Source organism: Leucopleurus acutus (assembly GCF_964270905.1).
Source record: "Leucopleurus acutus genome assembly, chromosome: 12".
Taxonomy (NCBI): domain Eukaryota; kingdom Metazoa; phylum Chordata; class Mammalia; order Artiodactyla; family Delphinidae; genus Leucopleurus; species Leucopleurus acutus.
Window position 1 is genome coordinate 28,267,318 of NC_139154.1, and position 27,438 is coordinate 28,294,755.

The 27,438-nt window shown below is 52.0% G+C and overlaps 1 protein-coding gene across 1 annotated transcript in view; it reads left to right on the forward strand.

The window, feature by feature from the left end:
• Window positions 1-26,012, forward strand: part of SNTG2 (syntrophin gamma 2) — a gene marked incomplete at both ends in the record, with an annotated part of 199,834 nt that extends 173,822 nt beyond the window's left edge. Inside the window, 4 exons of the mRNA XM_082851560.1 lie at window positions 1,569-1,775; window positions 11,655-11,747; window positions 19,226-19,336; window positions 25,881-26,012. Of these exons, the coding sequence (XP_082707686.1) occupies window positions 1,569-1,775; window positions 11,655-11,747; window positions 19,226-19,336; window positions 25,881-26,012 (543 nt within the window). The remainder of the gene's footprint in view (window positions 1-1,568; window positions 1,776-11,654; window positions 11,748-19,225; window positions 19,337-25,880) is intronic.
• Between the last annotated feature and the right edge of the window lie 1,426 nt (window positions 26,013-27,438).

Genomic DNA, 27,438 nt, shown 5'->3' on the forward strand with positions numbered 1-27,438 from the left:
ATATGCCAGGCTGAGGCCAAGGATCTGGCGGCCCCAAAATCCAGGTGCAGCCTCTGTACCGTGTTCATTTAGGATCAGGACAGATGCACCAGCACACACCACACCCGTGCGCACACACGCACGCACACGCACCCTCACGTCACACACCACAAGGCAGCAAGTGCCTGAGTGACGTGTGAGGACAGGTCCCTGGGCGGCGGAAGCGGGGACAGCGCGGATCGGGGCCTGCAGAGCCGCCGCGAGGCCCTGAGAAGGCAGGGGGCACCCAGAGCCCGTGCGCCCATCTCCACCCCCGTCAGCAGCCACTGCTCTCACAAGCCTGGGCCCAGTGGGCAGAAGTGTATTTCACATAAAACCAGCCCAGCCCACAGGTGGGGCACGGGGATTCTGGGAATGAACTCTGGCCACCAGTGTGAGTCGTGGGTGTGGCCTGGCGGGACAGCCCGCGTGGATCTGAATAGCTCGGAGTCGGGGGGTGAAGGCTTGGCCTGTGGGCAGCCTCTGTTCCTGCTGCCACCGGGCTGTGGCTCACATCATGTCCCCTCAGCTGCTCAGCAGCCCTGGCAGGATGTCCACCTGCTTCCCCGTCCCCGGGGAGGCCGTGCGGGCAGAGGCCACCCTAGTGCAGGGCCTGGCGCGGACTCTTCAGGGTGTCTGTGCAGTGGGTGGGTGAGCGGGAAACGAAGACAGACGTGAATCTCCAGGGGACAGAGACACAGAGATGCAGAGACACACGCACACAGAGACAGAGAGACACGGAGGAAGGGAAGAGCAGGCTCCGGCCTGAGACGCGGACTCGTTTGAGGCCCCAGGCCCCATCTCTCCTGATCCCTGAGTGAAGCCCGACACAGCTGCTCCTTGGGTGGGTGCGTTCATGTCTCAGGCGAGGCTGTGGCGGAGACCCCCCGCCCCGAGGTTCAGAGCTGCCGGGACATCCGCCCGCTATGTCTGTGACCCACGGACGCGCTGGGGCTGACTCACGTCTTCTGCTTAAATGTTTAATCAGGAACTGAATAACGGCTCTTTTTTCTTGTTTCAACCTTTGCTTTTGAAACTATTTCTAAAACACGTCTTCTGTGTGGCCAGGACCTCTGGGCTCACGTAGTTAGGTCTCGGTGGCCCAGTGCCCCTGGGGGACCCCAGGTGCTCCGCACATGGCTGAGGGGTGGGGACCCTTCAGGGACCCCGGCAGAGCGGAGAGAGTCGTGCGGTCTCGCTCTCTTCAGTGTTTGCTGATTTTGTGCTCAAGTTAAGCACAAACGTCTCGTGACTTTTTTCTTTATCTTTAAAGCTAAGCATAGAAGCAGAAGTTGTGGCCACTGATGGTTTAGGTGCAAGATGCTTGCAGAGCATTGGCAGGTGGACATAACTGACTCCCAGATATTGACTTACAGGCCCGTCTCCACGGCAGCGACGTCGGGGGACGCCGCTCCTGAATCCAGGCGCATGGCCAGGAGGTCGCCTGGTGGAGTGCGGCCCCAGCCCCCAGCCTGGAAGAGGCCCCTCTGTCCCGGGCGGTCACCCGGGGGGCGTCCCCTCTAACCTGCGTGCCCCCCTCTCTGTTTCAGTTCTGGCTTCCGGATGACTGCTGGGCCCAAACCAGCCTCTGCCTGGGTCTCCAGGACCCCACCTGCGGGGAGCACAGGCCCTTCTGCTTCAGCGTCCTCGTCGGCCACGGCAGGAGCCACGTGTTCAGCGTGGAGCTGGGGAGCGAGCTCGCAGCGTGGGAGCTGTCCTTCCAGAGGGCCACCTTCCTGGACGTGCAGAGGACGGGGGTGAGCGACTCGCTGTCGTCTCTGGTTAAACCTGCTTGGGCACCGGAGACGTAAATTAGAGCAGCTGTAGCGAGCATTCCAGAAATCAGGCGTCGTCAGGAGCTGGGCGCTTCTCGCCGGGGTCCCTACGTCAAGTGCGCCCAGCAGACGCAGAGGGTGAAATTAGGGGAAAGCAGGCAGAGCTTTCGTCTCGGTTGCGTCAGCCTCTCTACTCACTGTGAGGGAAGGGCCTCCTGCGCCGTTAAGGGAAACGCCCTCGGCCAGCGGCGCAGTCAGGCCCCTGGTGTTTGCTCGCCAGCGTGTTTACTGTGATTCACCGGGACCTGTGTCGTAGTTTAAGGCACTCAGTGGCCCTTCCTCTCAAACTTAATGATCCAACAGGAACATAAAACAGCTCATGTGACTGGGTCGCTTCTCCCTTTTCAGGACAGCAAATAAATCTCTCCCAGATCGGGGTGTGTAGGGACTAAATGGATGAGGTAGTGTGGGTCGTGATCCGCGTTGTTGGAAGTAGCAGCTGCCCTTCATGGGGGAATTCGCATGGCTAGAAGTGAGAAAACAGATGCAGCATCGTGGGGTGGGTTTAACTCCACACGGAAGTTCTGGGTTCCTTCTCCCTCCTGGCCTGGAGTCAGTCGCTCTGGGTGAGGACTTGGGAGCAGCTCCTTCATTTATCAGCACTGCTTTGAATGTGAAAGGATTCTGTGCCATCGTTTCTCTCTCGTTCGGGATGAGTCCCCTGATGCTCAGGGCTAGGAGGGAGCAGGGAGCGTCCCTTCAACTGTGTGATGTTCTGTGAAATCTGTGGTCCACACGGCGGGTCCCACGCAGACGTTCACGGAAACCAAGCCTGGTCCCTTCTGGGGCCCCGAGATGCCCTTGCTCACCTGCAGTTGTCTCTGATGATGTGAACATCTTCCCAGGGAATCTGTCATTCGCTTATTGCTCATGAACTGACAACTCTTTCAGTTGGAAACACTGTGGATGTAAGAAAGTGCAACTGTGTGCTTTTGAAGTCAGAACTCCGCCAGTCTGTTGAGGAAGCCGGGCTTCAAGGTGGGCTAAGTGGCATCTGTGCGGTAGAGGTTTTAAAATTATAATCCTCCCAGATTCTACCAAACAAGAGAATCCAGCTTCTGTATCTGCAGAATCTCGTCGCGCATAACTCACTGTGGCTCTCCCTGGCTTTACAGCACAGCCCTCTCTGGAACGTCTTTCCAGCCCGGGTGTCTTTAGTTCCTGCTCCTGGAGTGTTTTCCCCCTTCACAGCCAGCCCTGTCAGCAGAGCACCCCTGCATTTCCTGGTGTTGCCTCTACTTTTGTCCATTAAAGTGAGTTGAGCCCCCTTTGCTCATCCCTTTACCACAAAGAACTTGCACCTCCACTTTCCAAGTTATGTTTAAAATATAATCAAGATGCTCGAAATGCAGACGTTAAGGCAGACGTGGCCGTAGTAGGTCAGCGGCTGAGCTGAAAGGAGCACCGGGGCTGGGGCTTCAGATCCTCTGATGCCGGGGAAGCTGCTGCCCAGAGGGCAGCCCGTCCTCCAGGCCTCGCAGATGCCCCCGAGCCCCGCCGCAGCCAGGAGGACGGCAGATGGTCTGTGCCCTCCCCCGCGCTGATGCCCTGAACCCAGGTCTTCCCGAGCACTCGAGATCAGGCTGTGCGTCAGGGCTCTACCACCCGTCCTCCTGTCTGCCTGAGCCCCCCGGACCTCCACTCTGGCCTGGGGGTGCCGCCCGGCTGTCCTTCGGCCGGAAGCACGAACGCACAGCAGGGGGACCGTCCCAGGCTCCTGTGTGTCTCCTGTCCACCCCCAGATCCTAACCTAACTTGTCAGTGGCAGAGAGCGTGCGTCCTCGTGTTCCTGCAGCCCTGCGTCGATGCAGCCGGGGACAACCCTGCAGGCAGGTCCAGGCGGGCCGCTTGGGCCCACGAAACTGCCTGTGCCCTGGACGGACTGTGGGCCTCGATCCTCGGGGCACACCGACCACCCCGTGTTGCGCCCCTGACCCTCCCACACTGCAGCACCCACGCGGCTCCTTCTGCATCTGCGGCCCGTCCTCCGTCCACACCCTAGTTTTCCATGCTTTCCTTCTGGATGTAGTGTGACCCCAGGCCTCAAGGACCCTGGTCACCCTTGGGTTCCACCCGTGCAGAACAGGTAGCCGCTGAGCAGCGTTTAGGGATTCGAGTGGGCCGCAGCATCCTTGCCGTTTGGGGATTAAACAGTTAAAGAGCCCGTGTTCCTTCTCCAGCTGTTTGAACACCGACAGAGCCACTGATGAGAAAACATATCTAGACTACTGGAGCTGTGCTATCCTTGGAAATTTTGTTTGAAAAGCCTAAATTGAGTAATCTCCACAGTAAATATTTGCAAGTCTCCAGAGCGAATCGCCGACATCTGTGTGACTGTGAGAGGTGCTATTCAGTGCTGTTCTTGGCCCAGATGAGCTCTTCTGAGGATTTCCCAGGAAGATGCTGGAGTATGGGTTAGGTTACAGCTCAGCAACTCATTTCTCTAAAAACCATCACAGCTTAATTTAATTAAATGAGAACTCAGAGCGCTGCTCGTAACGTTTCTATTTCTGCTTCTGAATTTATTTCGGGGTCAATCTTGTCCTCCAATTAGCATTCCCATCATGGAAGAGCACAGCCAAATTAGCTTTTATTACTTGTTCGCATTTTAAACCTTCCTCTTTCCAGGCTGTAACCATTCTGGTTCTGATGGATGAGGACAGGAAGGGAACACTGACGTGACCTGAAAATGTGGCTGAGAGTCACGAGTCCAAGCATTTATCTGGAATCCAAGCTCAATAATGGGGGGATCCTGTCCTAGTTTTTCACTATAAACCCAAAGTCTCCAACATATGATATCACGGATCAGCTGCCTCCCAAAAACTTATAAAACATCTAAAACTAGGGTACGTTTCTTGACATCTACTGCCTTCTGGCATAAGACTGCAAACTACTTTCTTTTAAAGTTTATGTTTGTATCCCTAGAAAAAGAACTCCATGTAATCGTGAGTAAGACAAGACTAACCTGGGTTTATCTTTTAAGATTTCACTTAGAGCTAAGTTTTCAGAAAACAAGTAGAACATTAAAGGCACTGCCAACAAAATCACCAATTCCAAATACTGCATCCATACATTGTCTTATAAAATAAACATTTCTGTTTTTGATGGAAACATTCAGCTTTATTTGTAAGTCACACAACTCAACACTTACTAAACATTCGCTGTGAGATGTTCATCTATATATATACACATAAGCACTAGCACTGAGAAATACCCGGTCCTTTGGCATCCACACCTATACATGTGTCTCTGAGTCCCTCCCCTCCCAGAACTGCTCTGTCACTGATCTCTCGGCCTCAACTCAGCTGTGTGAATAACCTGTGTTCCCACGTCCTTCAGGCAGTGTCCATCATCTGCTGCTATTGCCTAAGCTGCTTTGCTATCCCCAATGCTCTCTCTCTCTCCTCCTCTCTCTCCCCGCCCCCCGATACATAGACAGATGATAGATGGCATATAGACAGACAGACAGACAGACAGATCTGGTAATGTGTCGCTCAAGGCTAGTATTTTCTTCTTGTCTGTCTCATCTGTCCATCGGTGTAAGTGGGGTGTTCAAGTCCCCACTATTATTGTGTTGCTGTCAATTTCTCCCTTTATGGCTGTTAATATTTGCCTTATATATCGAGGTGCTCCTGTGTTGGGTGCCTGAATATTTACAATTGTTAGATCTTCTTGGATTGATCCCTTGATCATTATGTAGTGTCCATCTTTGTCTCTTACAACAGTCTTATTTTAAAGTCTATTTTGTCTGATGTGAGCATGGCTACCACAGCTTTCTTTTCATTTTCATTTGCATGGACTGTCTTTTTCCATCCCCTCACTTTCAATCTGTGTGTGTCCTTAGATCTGAAGTGAGTCTCTTGTAGGCAGCATGTACATGCGTCTTGTTTTTGTATCCATTCAGCCACTCTGTGTCTTTAGATTAGAACATTTATTCCATTTACATTTAAAGTAATTATTGATGGGTATGTACTTATTGACCGTTTGTTAATTATTTTTCTGGTTGTTTTGTAGTTCTCTTTTGTCCCTTTCTCCTTTTGCTCTTCATTTGTGGTATGATGACTTGTCTTTAGTGTTATGTTTTGATTCCCTTCTCTTTTTTGTGTGTGTTTCTGAAGATTTTGGGTTTTGGTTACCATGAAGTTTATGTATATATCAACATATATATGTGTGTGTGTGTGTGTGTGTGTGTGTGTGTGTGTGTGTGTGTGTGTGTGTCTGTGTGTGAGTGTGTCTGTGTGTGAGAGTATGTGAGAGTGTGTGTGTGTGTATGAATGTGTTGTCAGTGCGTGTTGTGTAGTATGTGTGTCGTGTGAGAGACTGTGTGTGTTGTGTGTGTTGTGAGAGTGTGTTTGTGTGTGTGTCTGTGTGCATATGTGTGTGTTGTGTAGTGTGCGTTGTGAGAGTGTGAGTGTGTCTGTGTGTGTGTGAGTGCGTGTGTGTTGTGTAGTGTGTTGTGTGTGTGTATTGTGTATGTTGTGAGAGTGTGTGTCTGTGAGTGCGTGTGTGTGTGTGAGTGTGTGGTTTTGTGCGTGTTATTTTAAACTGATGATCTCTTAAGTTGAATGCATTCTATCCACCTGCTCTTTCACTCCCTCCTGCTATGTTTAAAGTTTCTGACGTCGTATCTTACATTCTTTAGTTTCGTGTATCCCTTAAGTGCCTACTGTTGATATAGATGATTTCACTACCTTTTAAAAATCTTCCTACTGGCTTTATAATAGTTGATCTACTATCTTTACTGTATGCTGGCCTTTACCAGGGAGATTTTTCCTTTCATAATTTTCATGTTTCTGGCTGTGGTCTTTTCTCCTCCACTTAGTGAAATCCCTTTAACATGTCTTGCTAAGTGGTTTGGTGGTGCTGAAGCCTTTTAGTTTTTGCTTGTCTGTGAAGGTTTTGATTTCTCCATCGAAGCTGAGCGAGTGCCTTGCTGGGTAGAATGTCCTTGGCCGAAGCTGAGCGAGTGCCTTGCTGGGTAGAATGTCCTTGGCCGTCTCCATCGAAGCTGAGCGAGTGCCTTGCTGGGTAGAATGTCCTTGGCCGTCTCCATCGAAGCTGAGCGAGTGCCTTGCTGGGTAGAATGTCCTTGGCCGTGGGCGTCTCCCTTCCGTCATTTTGAATGTCCTGCCACTCCCTTCTGGCCTGCGGGGCTCCCGGGGACTCTCTTCTGTGTTATTTGTTGCTTTTCTCTCACTGCTCTTAATACTGCCTAACTTTAATTTTTGCCATTTTAATTACAGTGTGTTTGGTGTGGTCCTCTTTGGGTTGATCCTGTTTGAGACTCTGTGCTTCCTGGACTTGGGATGCCTGTTTCCCTTCCCAGGTTAGGGCAGTTTTCAGCTGTTATTTCTCCAGTTACGTTCTGAGCCCTTTTCTCTCTCTCTTCTCCCCTGAGACCCTTATCATCTGAATGTTAATATGCTTGAGGCTGTCCCAGATGTTGTCTTAAACTGTCCTCATTTTTTAAGGCTCTTCCTTCTGTCCGGCTCGGGTGATTTCCACTGCTCTGTCTTGCAGTTCACTGATGTGTTCCCCTGTATCACTTAGTCTACTGCTGATTCCTTCTAGTGTGTTTTCTGTTTGCTTTAGTCTTCTGCAGCTCTGTCTGGTTCTTCTGTATATATTTTCTAACTCTTTGTTAAACTCCTCACTATGTTCGTTCTCCTCCCGAGTTCTTTCAGCATCTTTGTGATCATTACCTTGAACTCTTCATCAGGTAGATCGCTTAGCTCCACTTTGCTTAGTTCTTCTTCTTGGGTTTATCTTATTCCTTCTTTGGAACATCTTCCTTTGCTGCCTCACTGTCCCTACTTCTCTATGTTTACTTGTGTGTATCAGGTGGGCCAGTTACTTTTCCCAGTCTTGGAGACGTGGCCTTATGTAGGAGACGTCCTGAGGGTTCTAGCAGCACACTCCCCTCTGGTCGTCAGAGCTGTATGCTCTAGTGGTACCTCCACGTGCGGGGTGCTTGGCTGACTGCCTGGGCACGGTCACAGGCTGGGCTGGTCCCTGGCCCTGTTGGCTGCCACGCCCTGCCTTGTGCAGAGGTTGCTGGAGGCTGATGGTGGGCCTGTGTCCCGATGTAATAGGTGTAGGGCCTGGGGGTGCCCAGGGCTGGTCCAGGCCTGTTTGTGGCACCAGATCCCTTGGCGGGACCCAGTGCTGGTGCTGGCTTTCTGGTGGGTGGGCCTGGGTCCCCACAGGATTGGCTGCTCAGCCTGGAGGGTCCCAGGACTGGTGTCGACTGGCTGGTGGCTGGAGCTGGGACCTGGCACCAGTAGACTACAGGGAAGACTCCACAATGGCACTCAGCAGCACCAGCGTTCTCGTGGTCGAACGTGCTCCCAAAGAGGCTGAGGCCACCTTCCCCATCCCCAGGTGAGCTCCAGCCTCCCTGGAGACTTGCCAAGCTCAGCAGGTGGGTCTGGCCCAGGCTCCTTTCAGATTAACGGCCCAGGCTCCAGAGGGACGGACGCCACACACAGCAGGTCACTGTGTCTTGGGCCAGCACAGCACCTGCTCACCGAGGATTCTGCTCCCCACTTACATGGATGACATCAACTTCCCAGCCTCACTTCCCCAAAGGGTGCAGAGACTTATACGGGGAGAGAGACTCTTTAAAAAGGAAATGTCCTCTTCAGTAAGTTACCCATCAGGCTTCCCTGGTGGCGCAGTGGTTGGGAATCCGCCTGCCAATGCAGGGGATGCGGGTTCATGCCCTGGTCCGGGAAGATCCCACATGCCGCAGAGCGACTGGGCCTGTGAGCCACGGCCGCTGAGCCTGCACGACCGGAGCCTGTGCTCTGCAGCGGGAGGGGCCACAACAGTGAGAGACCAGTGCAAAAAAAAAAAATAAAAAATAGTTACCCATCTTCCTGCCTCAAGTATTCCTTAGTTTTAACTTTCCCCAAAGGCATTACATAAGGACATGGAAAACGCACCCCCGAAGTGCTGTGACAGGAGGAAACGCCTCCTGAAGTAGAACTTGCAGAAGGCGTGGCCCCTGCCGGGGGTGGAGAGCTCACCCGCAGCTTCTCCCTAGCGAGCCTGGCGGCGCCCGACATCACCCAGCACTGCGTTACGGTCTGTTCACCTAGCTTAGAATTTGACCGACGAGCACCCACAGGAGCCTTTGCTCACCCGTCTGGTGCTCACACGTACCAAGCACTGCTATGAGCTACACAGGTACTGATCACCTGATCTTCACAAAACCCGAGCATGCTGGGGCCACCGTCACCCCTTTGTTTAGGGGACGAAGTGCAAGCAGCCCACCCGCACGGACTACCTGCCTGTCTTACGGGGCGGTCCCTGATTCCTGAACCCCCTGCGCTGTTCAGCCACCCACTGACCCGCCCGAAGCACCCTCCCTGGATGTCCTGCCGGCGTGGGAGCCCCGCTCGGAGGGAACGCGCGGCAGGACGCACACCTGCCCGGCCCGGGGTCTGCAGACAGATCACGTTTCTCAGAAAAGCACGGTCTTCGGAGAGTGTCCCTGGTAACAGATCCTCACGTCAGAAGAGGGCTGAGCTCACGGGGGCGGGAGTGAAGGGGACGTGCCCCCGGCCTTCCCGCTCCGAGCCCAAGTGCAGGACACACAAGGCGATGGACACTCGCCCCAGAAGCGGTTCAGAACACGGTCCTCCCGGGGCTCCCGAGACGCAGTTCTCACGTGACACCAGCACCGGGTCCCTGCCCAACGCGGAGCCTCAAGCGGCAGCTCCGGGGAAATCAAAGCCGCCTCTAGCTTCTCCCTCCGCGCCTCCCCTCAGGGCGGTGGCGTGTTCTGATCCACCTTCATGAACAGAAACCTGGGTCCCACCGTTGAAGGTCGTGACTACTCCTGCCCGCTTCCCGCTACGTGTGCCCGCGGGAGAGGAGCCGGGCTGCGGCAGCATCAGTCCTCGCGTCCCGGACGGCGTGCAGCCCTGACGTCACGTGAGCGTGCAGAGCTGACGTCACGTGAGCGTGCAGAGCTGACGTCACGTGAGCTCTCGTCTTCACGGGGACGCGCACGGCTCGGCGCTGCTGCGTGGCCCCCGTCACTTGCTCTGCCGCCGCCGTCCTGCGAGGACCCCGGTCAGGTTGGGTCGGGGCCTCCCTCCTCCAGGGTGACCTCATGCTCACCTGACCCCATGCGCCGGGCTGGACGAGGCCCCAGCCCTGCCAGTGCTGTTGGGGGGCCGAGTCAGGAACGCCCCAGGCTGTCCGTGGGGACCACGTGGCCGATGCCCATCGCTGCCCGGCAGGAAAGGGAGCCCTGCGTCTCCAGAGGCCAAGCGGGGAACCCGGCTACAGGGCGGCTCCCTCCCCTGAGGAAGATGCGTCAGAGAAAGTCGGGCGGAACAGAGCGTTTAGAACAGATTAAGGGTCTCGAAATTCAAAACCAGTCAGGTGTCGATCGACAGTCACTGCTCCTGCCAAGAACCTGGAAGATCTGGAATGAACGGAGACGACCACAGAAGCCAACGTGAAGCCCATAGGAGGTCAGAAGCGTCCACAGGTGCTTTCCAGCAGCCCCGATAACCGCACTTCCAAAACAAGAGCCAACACGTTGAAACAGATGGAGACTGGAAAGTCTCAGCAAAGCGATCAAGGCGGTGAGTTACAGAGCAGACACAGGGAAGCTTCAGGGCGAAAAGCAGGACCGCTGGAGGCAAGGCTCAGGGAGTAAAGGGGCGGACGGGGGATGAAGCCCCCATGTCATCGGAGTCCCCACAGAGGAGACCCAGGGCGGGGCTGAAAAGACACAGTGACTGACACTCCCCAGAGCCAGCAAGTCACAAGCCTGCGGGTTCAGGGAACAGGGCACTGCCACGTCTTCCTGTCCAGACGGATGGTGAGGTTCCCCGCTGAGTGGAGCGTTTTACCTGCAGGTTAACCTCAGGGTTGTAACTACTGTGCTCCCGGGACCTCAGGGTTCACCTTCCTGCAGTCACACCTGATGTTAAGAGCGGTGCCCAGACAGTAGAGCACAGGCCTGTGCGTTTCTGTGCTTTTGCCCAACGTGGCTGGAAGTGTGGACGTGCGCCCGCGGCCTGTGTGCACGTGCGTGTGCTTGTGTGTGCACATGTGTGTATGTGCCTGCGTGTGCCCGCATCCTCACAGCGCTGGTCCCTGGAAACCAGGTGGCCCGTGGAGTTTGGTTTGGGCCCACAGAAGTTCACGTGACAGCTGAGGCCGCCCTACCTGAACCAGCCCCAGAGGGTGGGATGCTGGCCCCTCACAGCAATCTGCCACCTGTGAGGGGTCCTCGGTCCTTGGTTTGGGTTTTGGTGACGTCGCTGCTGCCGTTTTTCTGTCCTTTGTTCTCGTTTTACAACAAACTCCTCTCGGACTGTTTCCCAAGAACAGCCGGGTCTAGGTTCTCCTGGACACACTTCCAGCCTGACCTGTCCCGAGGCAATTTGTAGGAGCAAAACAATACCCCCCATTTGTGCAACAGGGATGGTCCTTCTGGAATGAGTCCCAACAGGGATTTACTGCTCTGGGATGTGTTTCAAAGAGGCTTCAGCGAATGGAACTCTGTGTCTTCTGCTAGTTTATTTCTAGTTAGAGTGACGCCCATGCAGGTGGTCCAACTTCTACAATTTGCTGACAGACCAAAAGCTAGGGACGCTGCCCGTGTGAGCCGTGTCCCAGGTTTCGTGTGACCGCGGGCCTCCAGGTTCCCTCCAGGTGGTTGACACGTTAACACCTTTAAAAAAATAGGTTTTGATGGGGGGAAGTATTGTAACTACCTGATTAATGTTAAACCTCATTATTAAAGAATGTTTTCTCACAGTTAATACTTTTTTCTAGTCCAAAACGTACATGTGCAGTTGGCAAGGAGACACTCTGTGCTTCACAGTGGACTTCGCTCTGGGATTCACCTGCTTTGACAGCAAAACAAAGGTAAGGGCCAAGCATCTGGGGGTAGGTGCCCATCAGCGGTGCGTTTTGTTACATTTCAGGGCCATTAACACCTGTGTGCGTCTCAGCCATCACCAGCCCCGACAGTCTCGTGTCCTGTGCAAGTTATCCTTCGTGGTGGACCTTCTCTCTGAAAGCTCAGGGTCCCAGGATCTCACAAGCCCCAGAGCCAGGCAGGGCTGACACCACACCACATGGTGCCCGTGGGCAGGTGCCCAGGGGTCTGGAGTGGGGAGGGGGAGGTCGGCAGGGCTCTCCCGCTCAGGGGGAGGACCCTCCGCACCAACTGAGCCCTTTGGGGAGACCCCTTACCCCTGCCGGACCTAACACCTGGGTTGTTAGGTTGGGGGGTCGACACCTTGGTTGGGGGGGTCGACGCCCCACACCTGGTGGGGCTGACCAGGTGCTGATTCCACACCTGTGAGCCGTGACGGGATTTCAGTTTCACTGGACATTGAACAACCAGCGTGAGGGATGGGAAATGAGACCCACTCCCATCAGCATCTCGAAGGGGCCTGGGTGTTCACCCAACCACACAAGTGCTGAGAATTTTGTTGCAAACATGAAGCCAGTATTTTGTCCTTCGATATTTTTAAAAATCCACTGTCTGCTAATTAGGAGCAGAGGTGAGGGGAGAGCACCGGTGTGATGGGAAGAGGAGTGAGACCTGCCAGGGACACGGAAATGTCAGGTTGGAAGGGAGTTGCTACCAGCATCTAGTGGGGAGGGGAGAGCGATGAGGTCAGACATCCGCAATGCGCGGGGCGGCCCCGCAGAGCGAGCAGGGAACCCCGTTCTGGGCAGGAGTCCACACCCGTCACAGAATTCTGGGCCGGAAACCCACTGTGCTCTTGTCACTTTCCTTCCTCCCAGGAAGATGGTTAGATGTTTCCCCAGTAGGGGTCCACAGCCCGTTTATAATGACGAGAGGTCTGCTTGCATAAAACTGGAGTTGAGAAGGCTCTCCTGTCTGCCATCCGACATCAAGGTCACAGAGGGGACCAAGGCTCCCGACCCCGTGCGGGCATCCTCCCACGTACCTGGTCCACCCACGGTTCCCACCAGCTCGGGCTCCATGACTCGCTGTTCATGCTGTTTGGCCTTTAGCCAGACATGCACGACCTCCTTCCACGTGTCCTCGGAGACAGGGAGGTGACAGAGCACCTCCCCCAGAGAAGGAAGAAGCCCTGAACACAGTTGTTAACCAGCAACTCTGATTTATAACATCTGTTTCTTGCTTTGTGGTTCAAGGAATCCCGTGTGTCAGGACATCTAAACCGAGACCTTCCAGGGTTCACCTTCAGGGTGCGTTTCTGAAGCCAGTACCCGTTCCCCGGCTGCTCCGGGCTCTGTGCAGGCCCACCTGCTCAGTCCAGGAGCAAAGCCTCCACCCCTTGTCAGCTTTTCCGTGCGCAGGTTGTTCCCAGCCAGCAGGTCTGGTTCTTTGGTCACGGTTGGCATAATACCCGGCGCCCAGTGAGCTGGCCGGGGTCACCGTGTCTCCCGCGGGGTCCCCACTGTGCGGCCTCACTCTGTCGGGGCCACACCGCACCCACCCCCCGGGGCCAGGCCAGGCCGGGGAGGGGTGTGAGTGATTGTGAGAGGTCGGGAGCGAGTGCCTGGCACTCTCCCTTCCGGGGACCCCGAGGCCCAGACGCTGATGTTCCCAAGGCGCCCGCAGAAGAGTCCGCTGGCACGGCGCCGAGGACGGGAAGCCGCTTCCCTAAAGGCCCCATGTCCCTCAGGCCTGCAGCCTGTGCAGCCGGGTTAGGTCTGGCCGCGTCGGAGGGGCTCCCCCGGAGCCGCTGGGGGGGTCTGGGGAGCCCGTGGGTGGCCTGCGACGCCCACACCCTCTGTCCTACCTGCCCACTGAGCTTCCCTGCCTCCCTGGCTGCCGCGGGTCTTTCTGTCTTTAGGGCCTCGCCCTGTGCGTGGCCCGCTGTTTCCCGGCGGCGGGCAGGCAGGTCCAGGCCCGGGGCCCTTGGGAGACTCTTCCCAGCCCTGAACCCCGCACGTTTCCCCACGTCGCCCTCACGCTAATCGAATAAGACTTGAAACAGGCACACTATGTTCTTACCACTGTGCACGGCCGGGCTGCCGTGTTAAATGTCCTGGTAACCGAACCGCGTAACTCGACGAAGCTCTCCTAGTTGAAATAGTATTTATGGGTGGCCCTGCCTGCCTCGCTCTGCCCAACACGCGGGGCTGCCCGCGACCCCCCTGGTGGAGAGCGAGCGGCTTCTGCAGCCGCTGGGCTTGCGGGAGGCGTGGGCAGCTGCGGCTGTTGCCGGCCAGCACGTCAGGGCTGAGCCCCGCCTGGAGCTCGCCCGCCGCAGGTTCCGGGCACCGCAGGCTCTGCGTCCCTGCCGCGCTCAGCGGAGCCCTCTCCCACTCGCGTCCGGTCCACTCTTGTTCAGTCACGTTTTCATAAAGTTCCAACGAAGCCCTCTTTTTGCTCATCCGACCCTCTGGTTCAGACTCCAGAGCCCTCTCCTGACCTGTTCCCCTTCGAAGGTGAACTCTTGACTCCACATTTTTCTTGTGATTACTTCTTTATTTCAAGAAGTTCTGGCCTAATACTTATACATTTATTTACACAGTAAACAGTAGACAGTAATGGAAAATGAAACCAAAAACTGACAAAGGAAAAAAGAAGGTTATTCTGGAGGCTTGTTTCATGGATTCCTTTTGAAATTTTATTTTCAGAACTTACAATATTTGAATTAGTTTTGAAAAACAAAGCTTTCTCAACCTAACAGTGAAGAGTATACCAGTGGGTTGTAAATATATAAAATACTTATACTTTTACTTCATTTGATGTGTCTGCAGTCCTTTAATGTAGGATGACATTTGCAAGTCCAGTACTAATAGGATTTCAATATTTCTAGATTGATATGAAATAATTATGAAAATAATTACTGAATATGAAATAATTATGAACATTATGAAAATGAGGTATTCTCCGTATGCCCTTTATGTAAGTCACCATGGAAAAATTTGGGGGCCCCAAAATATTTAGATTGGGATTTATCACGCTTATTTTCACAAGATAATTAGCACTCCTATACCACATTACACTGTTAGATCAGACCGTTTGTGTATGATGTGTGGGTAAAACTAAATACACAATGTAACAGTGCTACTTACTAACCAAATGCTTTAAAAAAGCCCCTAGAATTCGATAACAGCCCAAATTTTGATGCTGGGCATCTGCTTGGCACTCACCCCAGAAGCACGCTTGAGGTCACATTTCTTAACTCCCCACCCCTGTGCCTGGCAGAGGAGAGCTGAGCAGTTATTTCCAAGCATGACTTCATTCAGCATCAATTCTCCTTTTCAACATTGATAAAGATGAGTTAAGCTGAGAAGATCTGAAATCACAGGGGAGAAGAAATACGTTTGACCTGGAAATTTTTTCTGCACTTACAAAGTAAGTAAGAAGATCATTATCTAATATTTTTAAATTTCCAAACTATTTTTAAAATATTAAGCCAGAATAAACTGGAACTCCATCTTTGGTGGCCCCCGCACTTCCGTGATAGAAATGAAGTACAAAAAAAAAAAAAAAAAAAAAGAAATGAAGTACATCTCTGCCCATTTCCAAACTGACCTATTTTGTATTGATCCCTCTGGTTTAGGGCCAACCAATGCCCCATCTGCGCTGTAATTAAGCAGAAGTGGGAGAGGACGTAACAAGACTTAGAAAACTGCGTGTGGACCTCAGACCACACGTGGACGGGGCCACGGACCAGCCCCTCCTCCGGGCTGCGTGTCCTCCACGGGCCGCGGACTCTGCTGCTGCCCGTGTGCACGGCATCAAATGTTTGGGACCTGGAAACAAAGGGAATTTCTCTCCGTGTTTACTTATTACTTGGGGCATTCGCCTTGCCTCTAAATGTCAACGTGCATCCACATTTTCTTGTTACCTTCTGATGGTCCCCGTGCACAGCAGAAAACTGACATCTCTGTATCAGGGGGGTGGGGGGTGGTCCTCGTCATGGGCCTCAGCCCCTGCGTCACCCGCTTGTTAGGCTGAAACTTGATGATGCTGCAGGGCTGAGCTGAGACCGAGGTGGAAGAACAGAAAGAATAGTTTTGGGGAAAAAACCGGGTGTTGACTTTCCCATAGGAGGGGAAATGAAGGGTTGGCTTTGGCCTGACTGGAGGAGTGAAGAGTGATTCCACAGGACCGCCCAGGAAAATGCCAGCTGGTGACTCTGCTCTAGTGCCTCATCCTTTTCTCGTAAAGTCTCTGGAACCGCTGGTTGGGTTATTTGTTGAATGTTTTTATAATTATCAGTTTATTATCAATTTATGTCAATTATCCACCATCAGTGTGTAATAATAATTAAAATAATTCAAATTTGCTACAGAGGAAGGTTATCATCATTAACCCCCTGCAGAGTCATGAAAATAAAACATAAACGTTAGCATGTTTCCTGTAACACTCGCTTAACTGTAAAACTGTTCTTTAATTACTGAAATGCTGGAAAGACATTTTCCGTCTTCCAAGATTGAGTTCTAGAGATCAGGGTTCCCTCCAGCCTTCAGACAGCTGGCGGGGAGACCCAGGGCCCCTCCAAACACATCCCGAGGCTGCTGCACCAGCCAGGACATGGCTGGGCTTAGCGGTCAGTCAAGGCGGCATCTCTGAGCTGTGAGTGGACAGCGTGTCAGGTTCTGGCCTGGAAAGTCCAGTCGCACAGCAAAGCTCAGAGTCCTCAAGTTAGACTGTTACCTGGAACCACTTGTAGATAAAATGTGCAGAAATGTCATCCGTAATGGCAATGGAAAATTCTTTTTTTAAATAAAAATTACCGTTTATAGGTACTTAGAAGTTGAGAAAGAGTTCCGAGAGGCCACCATTAGTGACTTGAAGATTCCTGATTGCGGGAAGGGAAGGGGGCCGCCCCCGAAGGCTGTCCTCCAGCTCCCACATTTAGGACATCTTGCCTCACCCCAGATGGGCCACCACGTGACATGAGTGCATGATTTTAAGCAAAGGAGCTGTGTGTGTACGTTTCACAAGCTGCATTTCCCTCATATCACCTTGCAGGACAGTTTCAGTGTAAAAATAACGTACCAAACAGCTAACAATGATGCAGCTGAAGGACTTCATTGTAAGGACCGCTGTGGATTCTTCAAACGACAAGCAGGGCTTTCACGGAGGGATTGCTGCACTGTTTTGTCTATACTATTTTTTTCCAATATATCCTGCCCGTAGTTTCCTTTATTATTAACAAATTACATTAGTATGGTACATTTGTAACTATTAGTGGACCAATATTGATAAATTATCATGAATGAAGTCCACACTTTATTCAGATTTCCTTAGTTTCTACCTCATGCCCCTCTTCTCTTCCCACATCGCATCCAGGATACCGTATAACATTTAGTTGCCATGTCTCTGGGTCCTCTTGACTGTGACAGTTTCCCACACTTCCTGGTATCTGATGAGCTTGACAGTTCTGAAGAGCAGTGGGTAGGTGTTCAGTATTTTGTAGAATTTGCCCCTCTGTTGGGATTCGCCTGGTGGTTTTCTCATGCTTAGAATGAATATTATTAATTTTTACCTTAATCGAAATTATACGTGTACAAAGTGTTAAAAGGCTTATTAGTACTAACAGATGTGTCATGGAAAAGCGGTCCTCTGAACTGCCCCTTATCACTCTCCCGCCCCACGGCCCCCTCCGTCAACGATTTTAGCTGTTTCCCCGCACTTGCTGCCCTGTTTCTAAGTCCTGTGCTCATCTTGCCTTTTTTTTTTTTTTTGACAGCCATTTATGGTACCATGTAAATGATGGCTGGGTAGGTTATTCCTAGAATCTTACGACCACTGAGCTGTTCTTCATAAGCAAATTTGAACACCAGGTGATGTTCTCAGAGCAGTCCTCGCTTATTTGGTGAGGAATTTCGCAAACCATTATATGCTATCAGATGCCTCCAGCTCCTCCGGATACACGCCCTTGTGATCACAGGTTCCTGGCAGGACAGCTGGAGGCTGGGTAGTTTTAAAGGCAGGTGAGATTTGGGCTGTTTCCACAAAATCCTTGAGGCTGGAATCACAGCCGTCTTTCCCTGCCCTCCAAGGGCAAGCCGGGCGACGCCCTGGGAGAGGGGAGCTGCCCGGGAGGGGGCGTTGCAGGCGGCCTGAGCGCTCCCCACTGCCGCCGGTCTCATCGCCGGGGCCACGCCCTCCTGGCTGGGCTGTGCTGTTGCTGTGGTTTGTCCTCTGGCTTATCTCGTGGGCCAGCTGCCCTCCTGCAGCCGCCGCTGCCGCAGTGCTGATGGAAGCGGCTTCTGAGCGGTTTCATCCTGGGTGGGTCCAGTGACTCTGGCCTGAGAGGGCCCTGGTGCCCGAGTGGGGACTTAGCGTGAAAGTGCAAGCACTGGGGTCGCTGTTCCCCGAGACCCCACGGGGTTCCAGCTCCTCGGCATCGAGAAGGAACATACGTGGTGACACTTGACCGCGAGCTGCAGAGCCTCTGTTCCGCTGCAAGATTCAATAAAAAAGAAACATGTGCCAGGAGCCTCGAGGCCAGTGCAAGTATGAACACACGGGTCGAGGGGCCGACGGGATGACAGCGCCTCTGAAACTCTGCCCACGTCCCAGCCTCTTGGCCTTTTGTGATACTTAGAGAAATGTATGTTCAGTGTTTCAAAATAAATGCTTTTAATACAAACTTATAGCTTGCTAAAAAATAATTGCTGTCCTCTCTTGGGATTCTTTCTGGGAAGATAAAGATTTATTACCATAACGAGTCTATAATTAAAGGCTATCTTTTATAAAAGGCAGCCGTTAAGTCTTTATTTGCTGCCATTAAGTCTTTATTTTTTAATTGAAGAGTAAGTGTTTATAGAGCACACATCATCTCTAAAGTACCTTAGCAAACATGAAGCAATTGTTGCACTAGTATTAAGAGGTAATAGCACCTACGTTTTTCAGCTTGGTTCAGGAGAAGCCAACATTGAGTGATTTGAACTTAACCTGGGGAGGGGGCGGCAGAAAGGTTTTCATTTTATCTGCACTGCTGACCGCGTCTCATGTATTCTGTGTAGCCAGACCTGGCCCTTCGAGTGGATTCTTTTAAGCTTTACAAGAAGAAAAGGGAGCAAAGCGCTTATGATGCTTTTAAACGTTAAGGAAAACCCAGGAGAAAGGCGGTGCGGGTAGCATGGGATTGAAGAGGAGACCACAGGGGCCTGGGCGCTAGGGCACCAGAACAGCCTCCTTGGAGCTTGGCGGGAGGGACCCCCAGGAAGTCTGGTGGTTTGAGGGGCTCAGTCTCTTATACTCGGAAAGAGAAGGTGGAGATTCTAAGTCACCACGTGCTCAGTGTACATAAGATAACGGAGAAAATGTCTGCATTTATTTAAATAGATTATTTAACATATTGACAGATGTTAATGAAAGAAGTGAGCTCTTGTCTAAACCACTAGATAATTGCCTTCCTTTACAGAATGTGCTCTGGAGGTTTAAATTCTCTCAGCTGAAAGGATCTTCAGATGATGGGAAAGCTCGGGTGAAGCTGCTGTTTCAGAATCTGGACACCAAGCAGATCGAGATGAAGGTAGGAGCTCACCCACCTGAGCCCAGCCTCACCCGAGGAGCCAAGCGTCCGAGGGTGGAGGGAAAATAATCAGAATCGGAGTGGGAACCCTCCTCAGAGATCAGCAAGGATGTCACAGGAGCCCGTAGTATGTCTCCTGTTAGAGGCTTTAATATCCTAAAATTGTAAAATCATCGAAACATTATTTGGTTCCGCTGAGAGTCACAACGTGCTTAGTCGGTATTAGCAGAAAACAATATTTAAAAATACAGCGGAGTCGATCCTTAAAGGAAGAGCTTTACAGACCGCCTTAAGTGATGGATTGTCTGTGGTGCCAGGAGCAAACTGCTCTGTTAATTCAGAGGATCTTGACATAACTTACAAAGTCATTGCATTGAACCGTCATTTTACTATGAGCAACTGTTGATGTTTTCCTTACTTTATGTATAACTGTGTTGTCAACAACCCAGTTTTAATATAAACTAAAGACAAACTGAAGGATAAGTTCCATGCACAAACCCAAAAGAAAGAGAAAACGAAAATGCAAAACCTGCAAACACATATTGTTTGGAAACTGACTGTCAGCACTTTGCACGCACTTTTTGATGAAATCCATCGGAGGGACACAGCTCCTGTGACATTGTTATACCCGAAAACTGTGTCAGTTTTTAACACCTCTTCACTGAGGTTAATGAGATAGTGCACCACGTCTACTTTTCTTTTTTTTAACCACATCTACTTTTTAAGTAAAACTGAGATTGTGCAGAAACGCTTGACATTATTCTATTTAGGGAGTGGATGCAATCAAATGAGACTGTAACCACTGTCAAGGCTTTTGGGTCTGCAGGTGTACAACAGGGCAGCCAATGGGACGGTGATGCTGGCAGGGACACGGGTCCCTGGGCTGTGACGGAGACGTGGCCACTCTCAGTCACGCCACCCTGAGCGGAGTCCAGTGGACATTGCCACCAGCAGAGGGGGGTCCGAGGAGAGCGGGGAGAGGGAGGGAGGCTGGAAGTGATTGTTGGTACTTGATCTGCATGGATGCGGCTAACACAGCAGGTCCTCCTCTGCTGACGCATTGATTGGCCCTTCACCCTAGGGACTGCGGCCGGGAGGAGCCCCAGGACCCCTTCCAGGCTCAGGTCCTATGCCACCCGTGTGAGCCGGGGGGCCACTTAGGAAGCTAGCCCCCCGGTGCGCCTTGGGTTCCTGTGCTCACGGGTTCCAGGGACTTTGCAGAGCACCTGATGTCCCAGGACACGGTCACGTGGCACCTGGATTCCCTTTTCACAGGGACTCCTGTTTCATTCGATTTAAAAGTTTTTATTTTTTGATGTTTAGTCAACTCTTGGTTATCTGTGTTGGTAAAGGGAGTAGGGGCATTGGATGGTCTAAACCAGACAGTCTGAAACAGGTGACGTAAACTTTGGGGCGTGTGTACTGAAGCAGACTCGGTTTCCTTGTGGCCCTCAGTTTAGGCAGCTTCAGTTTCCATTTTCAGGCAAAGAGAAAGTTCTAGAAAGTCGTGGAGGCCACAGGGGCGGATACAGGATTTGCAGAATTGAAGCTTAAACAGTCTGCAGGTGTCTCTTTATGAAAAAATATACAAAATTGCAAATGCGGTAAGCTAACTAGACACAGAAATGAGTGTGAGACACATCACACCTCCCAGGAGACCCAAACTGAACCCATGTCCACGTGAACCCTCCTCCCAGATCCTAGGACCTCCAGCAGCCCCCCGTGCCTCCCCTCCGGGGCCGTGGGGTGCGAGAGAGTAGGGCAGAGGGGGGCCGGGGTCTCAGCAGGTAGCACAACGACCAGGGGCCCCTTGCTCAGGCCCCTCCCGGGGCCTTGCAAGTGGGGATGAAACGGGACAAAAGTAGTTTCCATGTTGTCACACGGAGCAGGAAACTTGCACGTGGAGACCCTCTAATAAACACGGGCGGCAGTTTGAAAAAACTGCTTCAGGCTGAGGTTCTGCGTTTATTACAGCTTGTGAGACAGAGGGAAGGTTGGAAACGCCAATCAGGAATCTAGAACCCGTGAGAACACCTGTAGCTGCCGCTGGACTTAAACCAAGAGCCGGGCGCTGAATTCTGAATAGGACCCAGGGCTATGGCCAGTGGAAGGGAGAGTGGCATGATGTCCTCAGTGAACTGAGAGTTTCAGAGAAAATGATTCCTATTAATTGATCTTCGTTACGGGAGTGATAGTCGTGGAGCAGTTAACCTTTGAGTGTTTATTGAGAATCTTCATGGGATGTTTAACGGATCGCCGCCTCAGGGATGAGCGTAAAGAGAAAATGCGTCCGAGGGAGGATTTCTGGGCTTTGGGAGCACAGACGGGAAGTTATTTTTTCTATCCATTATTTACACAAACGTTGTGCAGTTCTGGGACGTGGGCTGAGCCCACAGTGAGGCCAATGGCTGGGGCTTTGGGGCTGCAGTCTTTTTAAAGAAAGCATTTGCTTTCCTGTTTTCTACGTCTTTCTCCTAAATAGAGTGTAGCATAAAGAAGCTTTCTGAAATGAAGGACTTACTTGCCTACTGATCTACTTAACAGGTTATAAGCGAATTACAGTTAAGTTACAAGGACTGAATTCGGGGTCCACTGCAGGGAGGGACGGTGCCTTCTACCCCCCAACCCCTTTCCTATGCCCGTTGTTTGTAGTTTACACGTTCCTCTGTGATTTCATTTCTGCCTCTAGACTGAGCCGTCAAGGGCAGCTTTTCTTTAGCTTTTTATCTTCAGAACTTAGTAAATGTGTTTTAAATGAATAAATTAATGAAGAAAGAAAGAGCAAGTTAGTATTGAAAGAACTACCAGATACACTCACAAAAATTGTTATCAGTTTCCAAGGAAAAAATTGTTCCAATTATCGTGAAAATCCCCGACGACTACAGACCTCTGCACACGAAGGTTTCCGGCGAGCCCAGTTGAGAATCCACGAGGCGGATGCTGGTCGTTGAAGGCAGCACACTGTGTGATGAAGAAGAATTCTGTCTTTAGGAGGAACAGAGGCGGGTGTTCTTCACTCTGTGATGATCCGGGAGGATAAACTCCACTGGAAACTATGCGTCGGTGTCATGAGTCACGCAGACGGACGGTCAGACGTGGACGGCGGGGGCTGAGCAGGGGTACATCACGCCGCTGCCGGCTTCAGCGAGTAACCGTGGCGGCGTCGGATTGTGCAGAGATGGTGGAGGGAGACAAGGCCAGCTTCCTCCTGAAGATGGAGTGAAGCGGGGCCTCGACAGAATAGGGGACACGCGAGTGCAGCCCCTTCCAAATATGGGTCTGAAATTGGCCTTAATCTGTTCTCCCGGAAGCTGGAACGGAGCAGAGCTTTCCTTTCTTTGCTCTTCTTTTCCCTTCCTCGCTGCCTTTCTTCCCTCCTTCCTCCCTCCCAGATCCCCTGCGTGGTCGGTCAGTGAGGTGCCCCTCCTCCGCTTGGGGACAGGGAAGGCGCACCAGCCGCGTCCCGCTGCATCCAGGTTAGAGCCCAGCATCACCGGCCGCCTCGCCGCTTCTCACCTGCTGGCCTCTGACACCACTTCTCGGCTTTCTTCCTGGACGTTGTGCTTCCCGTAGACATTTGCTTGGAAAACATCGGTCAAAGGTTTGCTGTGTCCGAGGGTCTCTGTGCAAGGGTCGTCTTGGTTACGACACCTGCCTGGGGACCCACCCCTCCCTCCGAGCCTTCCTGGGCCGTCAGTCCTTCACCGCAGTCCGGTGGGCGGGGGGATCTTTTATCGCACCCGTTACGTTACAAGCCGCCGCTGTGCTCAGTCCTTCCTAAGCACGACTGCCTCATCCCCACAACCAGCCCAGGAGAGAAGCGCTGGCATCACAATATATGTTTAATATGGTACAAAACAGATTGTTCAGGTCGGCATAAAGTTTACGCTGATTCACGTACAAGCCAGAACGACCTCCCCAGACCTCAGTACGTGAATGTTTCTTCCACCAAGAGAGTCAGCCTGTCCTTGAAGCTTCGAAGCCAGGAATGGGCTTCTCCTCTCCAGCTATGCGAGTCCTAGGTGGCAGTACTTCCAATGCAGGCGGTTCTGTCTGCATATGGAAGATGAGTGGTCCAGTGTAGCCGTGCTGTGGAGTATCTTCTCCAGACCTCCTGGATGACTCGCGGCAGCTTCTGCGTAGGCGATCGCTGCGTCACCTTGCACTTGAACCCTTCTCCCTGCCCGGCTCCACCCGCCACATGCCTGCTGGATGCCTCCAGGGCAGCTCAGCCCCAGCCAGCCCCTCCCCTCCCCCCCCCCCCCCCCCCCCGCTCTGGGGCCCCAGCCGCGCCCACTGGACGCTTCTCCTCCGGGGTTGATGAGGCCCGGGTGCCTCTGTGAGGTACCACCCTGCTCCCTGAGCTCCTCCAGGACGACATCCCCTCCTCAGAGCCTCCGTCTCCGAGGGGCACACAGACCACCAGGCACCAAGGGGATGCGGCCTGAGAATCTGCTTTTCCAGGACGCTCCCAAGAGGTGCTGATGCCTCAGGACCGCTCGGTGTAAGAGCCAGTGCACTAGGCTTCTTCTGGAAGGTTTTGTCAGGAACCAGCGAGGGCCCATTGGACCAGTTTGTCCTGGATTTCGGTGCCAGTTCTGTGACTAGTCCGCCTCGTCGCCTCGCAGAAGTTACTTAAACCCCTAAAACTGCCATCTCCTCCTCTGGGAAATGAACTTGGCGCTTTACCTGGGGTGTCCTACTTCACTTCTGACCTTTGAGGCTGACGATGCTCTATTAACAGACGGCTGGAGGAGGACCGGCGTTGGCTGGGTACTGATGTTGTACTGGAAGCCACGTCTTCCCTCCACGGCCTCCTGTGCTGGCCCGGCTCCGTCTGGGGCCGTGTGCATCACACCCCACGGGGAGCCACTCGGTGACGTTTCAGGAACTTTGCCAGCCTGTCATCAGTCCATGGGGAGTATTTACAAACACCACAGCCATCAGCAAATGCTGCAGCTCAGAGGCCCTGGCACAGCACTGCCTGGGCCGCAGAGTCCACAGGTGGGAGACCCGTATCGGATCCCCTCAGTGGGCCTGTCTCCACGCTCAGTGGCTGGGCCCCGAGCTGAGTTCCCTGGAGAATAACACGTGGTAAATTGTGTTCTGTGCGTGGTTATCCCTGCTAACTGTCACATCCAGTTACACTCCTTTGGGGCATTTTCTAGGGGAAATTACAGCGCGATTCATGTATCCTAGAGACTCGTTCATTTATTTAACAATAATCTCTTTCAAGTATAGCTTTGATCGGCTTCCATGTTGAATTCTTTGGGAAGGGCAGTGGTTAAGGCTCCCCTTGAAGTACAGTCTGTGTCTGAATTGCTACAGCTGAGTGGAAACTGGTCTCTTAAACGGTTACAGACTCTAAAATTTCCCCCTCGTGCGCTGGGCCATTAGATGACAATTAGCGAAAACTAAAAGCCCAGGATGGCTACCGCTGCTCGGAAGGGCTGTCTGTCGTCTCACAGACAGTTTTGGACACGTCTGCAGTTTGCGCAGCAGGATGGAAATAGAGGTGGTGCCCTAAGGAAATGTGATTTCTGCGCGAGGAGATGTATTGAGGACATCCGGGCAACGTTAACACTTACACGTTCATTGAAAGTGTCACCCTTGTGATAGATGGAACATTCCTGAGAGTAAGGATCATAAAAGAAGAAATGTTTTCTCAGGTTTGGGTGACCTCAGTCTTCATAGTTTGACGAGCCCAGTATAGACCCTCATGGCTTCCTGAGAGTTTCTGCTAATTAAGGAAAAGGTTAAGGTATTAAAACACTTAAAATTTGATAATTATGCTAAGCTGTAGATCATATTTAAAATCAGTGTTTCAGCCACCATGAAATGTTAAAAGACTTTATAAAAATCGAGGTCATTGGGACAAATAAATTGCAGAGGAAAGTAACTGGGTGACAGGGTTCAGTGGGTGAAACTCACAGAACATGAGATAGAACTTGCTGGCCATGTGCCCCAGCCTCTAGCTCACCTGCCGAGCACGCGGACACACACATCCACGTGCACGAACACTTACAGCACACGTGTGCACGCACGCACACATGCATGCAGAGCGTACACACACGGGCACATAAGTACAGGGGCACATGTGTGCACATACGTTCACACGTGCACAGGCGCACGTGCACACACACAGGGTGTAGCACGGTTCATTCTGCTAAACTGGGAACACGGTGAGCCCTGCTGTGTGAGAGCTCTGACAGGCTGCAGTGGAGGCCGGAGTCCCGACCTGGTGCTGCTGGTCAGGTGACTGAAAGCCCGGCACAGATGGAGTCAGGATGCGGAAGAGGACCTGAGCGCGGACCTGTGTTAGTTACAAGAAAATCACGAATTAAACCCAATCGTCAGGATATCGGTGCAAAAAACCCAGAAAACCAGTGTGTTCATGTTTGCAGCCGCCTTTCTTAGTTCGTGTGTATTTGTACTTACTTGAGTAACTTCCTTGTGGTTCTAAGAACATAGAATCTGTTAAATTTTCTGTCATGTGTTTTTCTAATATTTATAATATATAAGTACATTCTGTTTTTTCTTGCAGGAGCTGGAGTTTCAGGATCTGACGGCTGTTCTACACTGCATCCACTCCTTCATAGCAGCGAAGGTGGCCTCGGTGGATCCGGTATTTATAGACAGTCAGAGTATTGCCAGAAAGTACATGTATAGCAGCTGAGCAGTGCTTCTGTTGAGTGCTGAAATTTAAATTATTTTCTTAAGAAATGAATATTTCCTGCACAATATTGCGACTTTGTGTGATTTTATAATGATCCTATAGTTGTGATACCAATAAAACATGTCACTAGTTTCCAGAGACGGGTCGGACTTGTTGCATCTGACACGGAGCACAGCCTCCGCTCAGGCAGCGCTGTGGCTGAGAAAACTCGCCTTCCCTGTGAAACAAGCCGCGTCACCACAGTCCTCCAGACACGTGGAGGCACCAACAGCACACACGCTGCTAAGACCCACATCTCGTTTCCATTTCTATTTCCTTACAGTCGAAGAGCCACAGAGCTTCACCACTTTCATTTTCCCCAAGAATGGCAAGTTCTCCTTTGGATTTCCACCATGGTTTATCCCAGGACATTGGATATAGTTCTCTGTGCTGTACAGCAACTAGGGATGATCCAACTAAGTGAAGTCAGTCCGAGAAAGACAAATATCATATGATGTCACTTACATGTGGAATCTAAAAATGTTCCAAACGAACTTATTTACAAAACAGACCCACAGACGTAGAACACAAACTTACGGTTACCAAAGGGGAAAAGGTGGGTGGGAGGGATAAATTGGGAGTTTGGGATTAACAGATACACACCACTATATATATATATATATATATATATATATATATATAGAGAGAGAGAGAGAGAGAGAGAGAGAGAGAGAGAGAGAGAGAAAGATAAAAGGATGCAGGGGTCATTGACGGCCAACTTGATTTCACTCAGAAAAGCCTTTTCCTCTCAGTGGCCAAGACCCTGCTGGACACAGGGCTGTGGACACAGGATTCCCACCTCAGGAGGCCTTTCTGCCCACCATGGCCAACGTGGACAAGTGAACACTGGGCCACTCGGCAGCCCTGCAGACTTGCGGTGGCGGGGAAAGGGACACAGGCCACCCATCAGAAGCACAGCTAAGTCAGAGAGACGGGATTGGTGAAAACGCACCCTAGAAACTTTGTAAAGCTCCCAGCTGGCTAACCCTGGGCTAAAACTAGCACAGCGTATGTTCTAGAAGATAGCACCACACTGAGGTTAAAAGACTCCAAATCCAGGGAGACAGTCAACAGAGCTGGTGTGAGGAAAACGTGGAGGTCTGAGGTGGACCGCTGATGGTAGGTTTATTTATTCAACAAACACTTGTGGAAGGTTCTGCGGGGCAGGCACTGTGGCTGGTCCTACAGGCACAGCAGGAGGCGGCTGAGGACCCAGTGCAGGCTGTGGGCTCGGATGAGGCCAGGTGCCTCAGAAGGCCAACGTGACAGGTGACGGCGGCCGAGGTAGTAGCCAAGATCCACCCTCGTGGGTCAGTTCAGACATGGGATGTGGCCTTCATGCTTCCAGAAGAACGTTGGCGTATTGGTTCCAAATAGACATCATTTT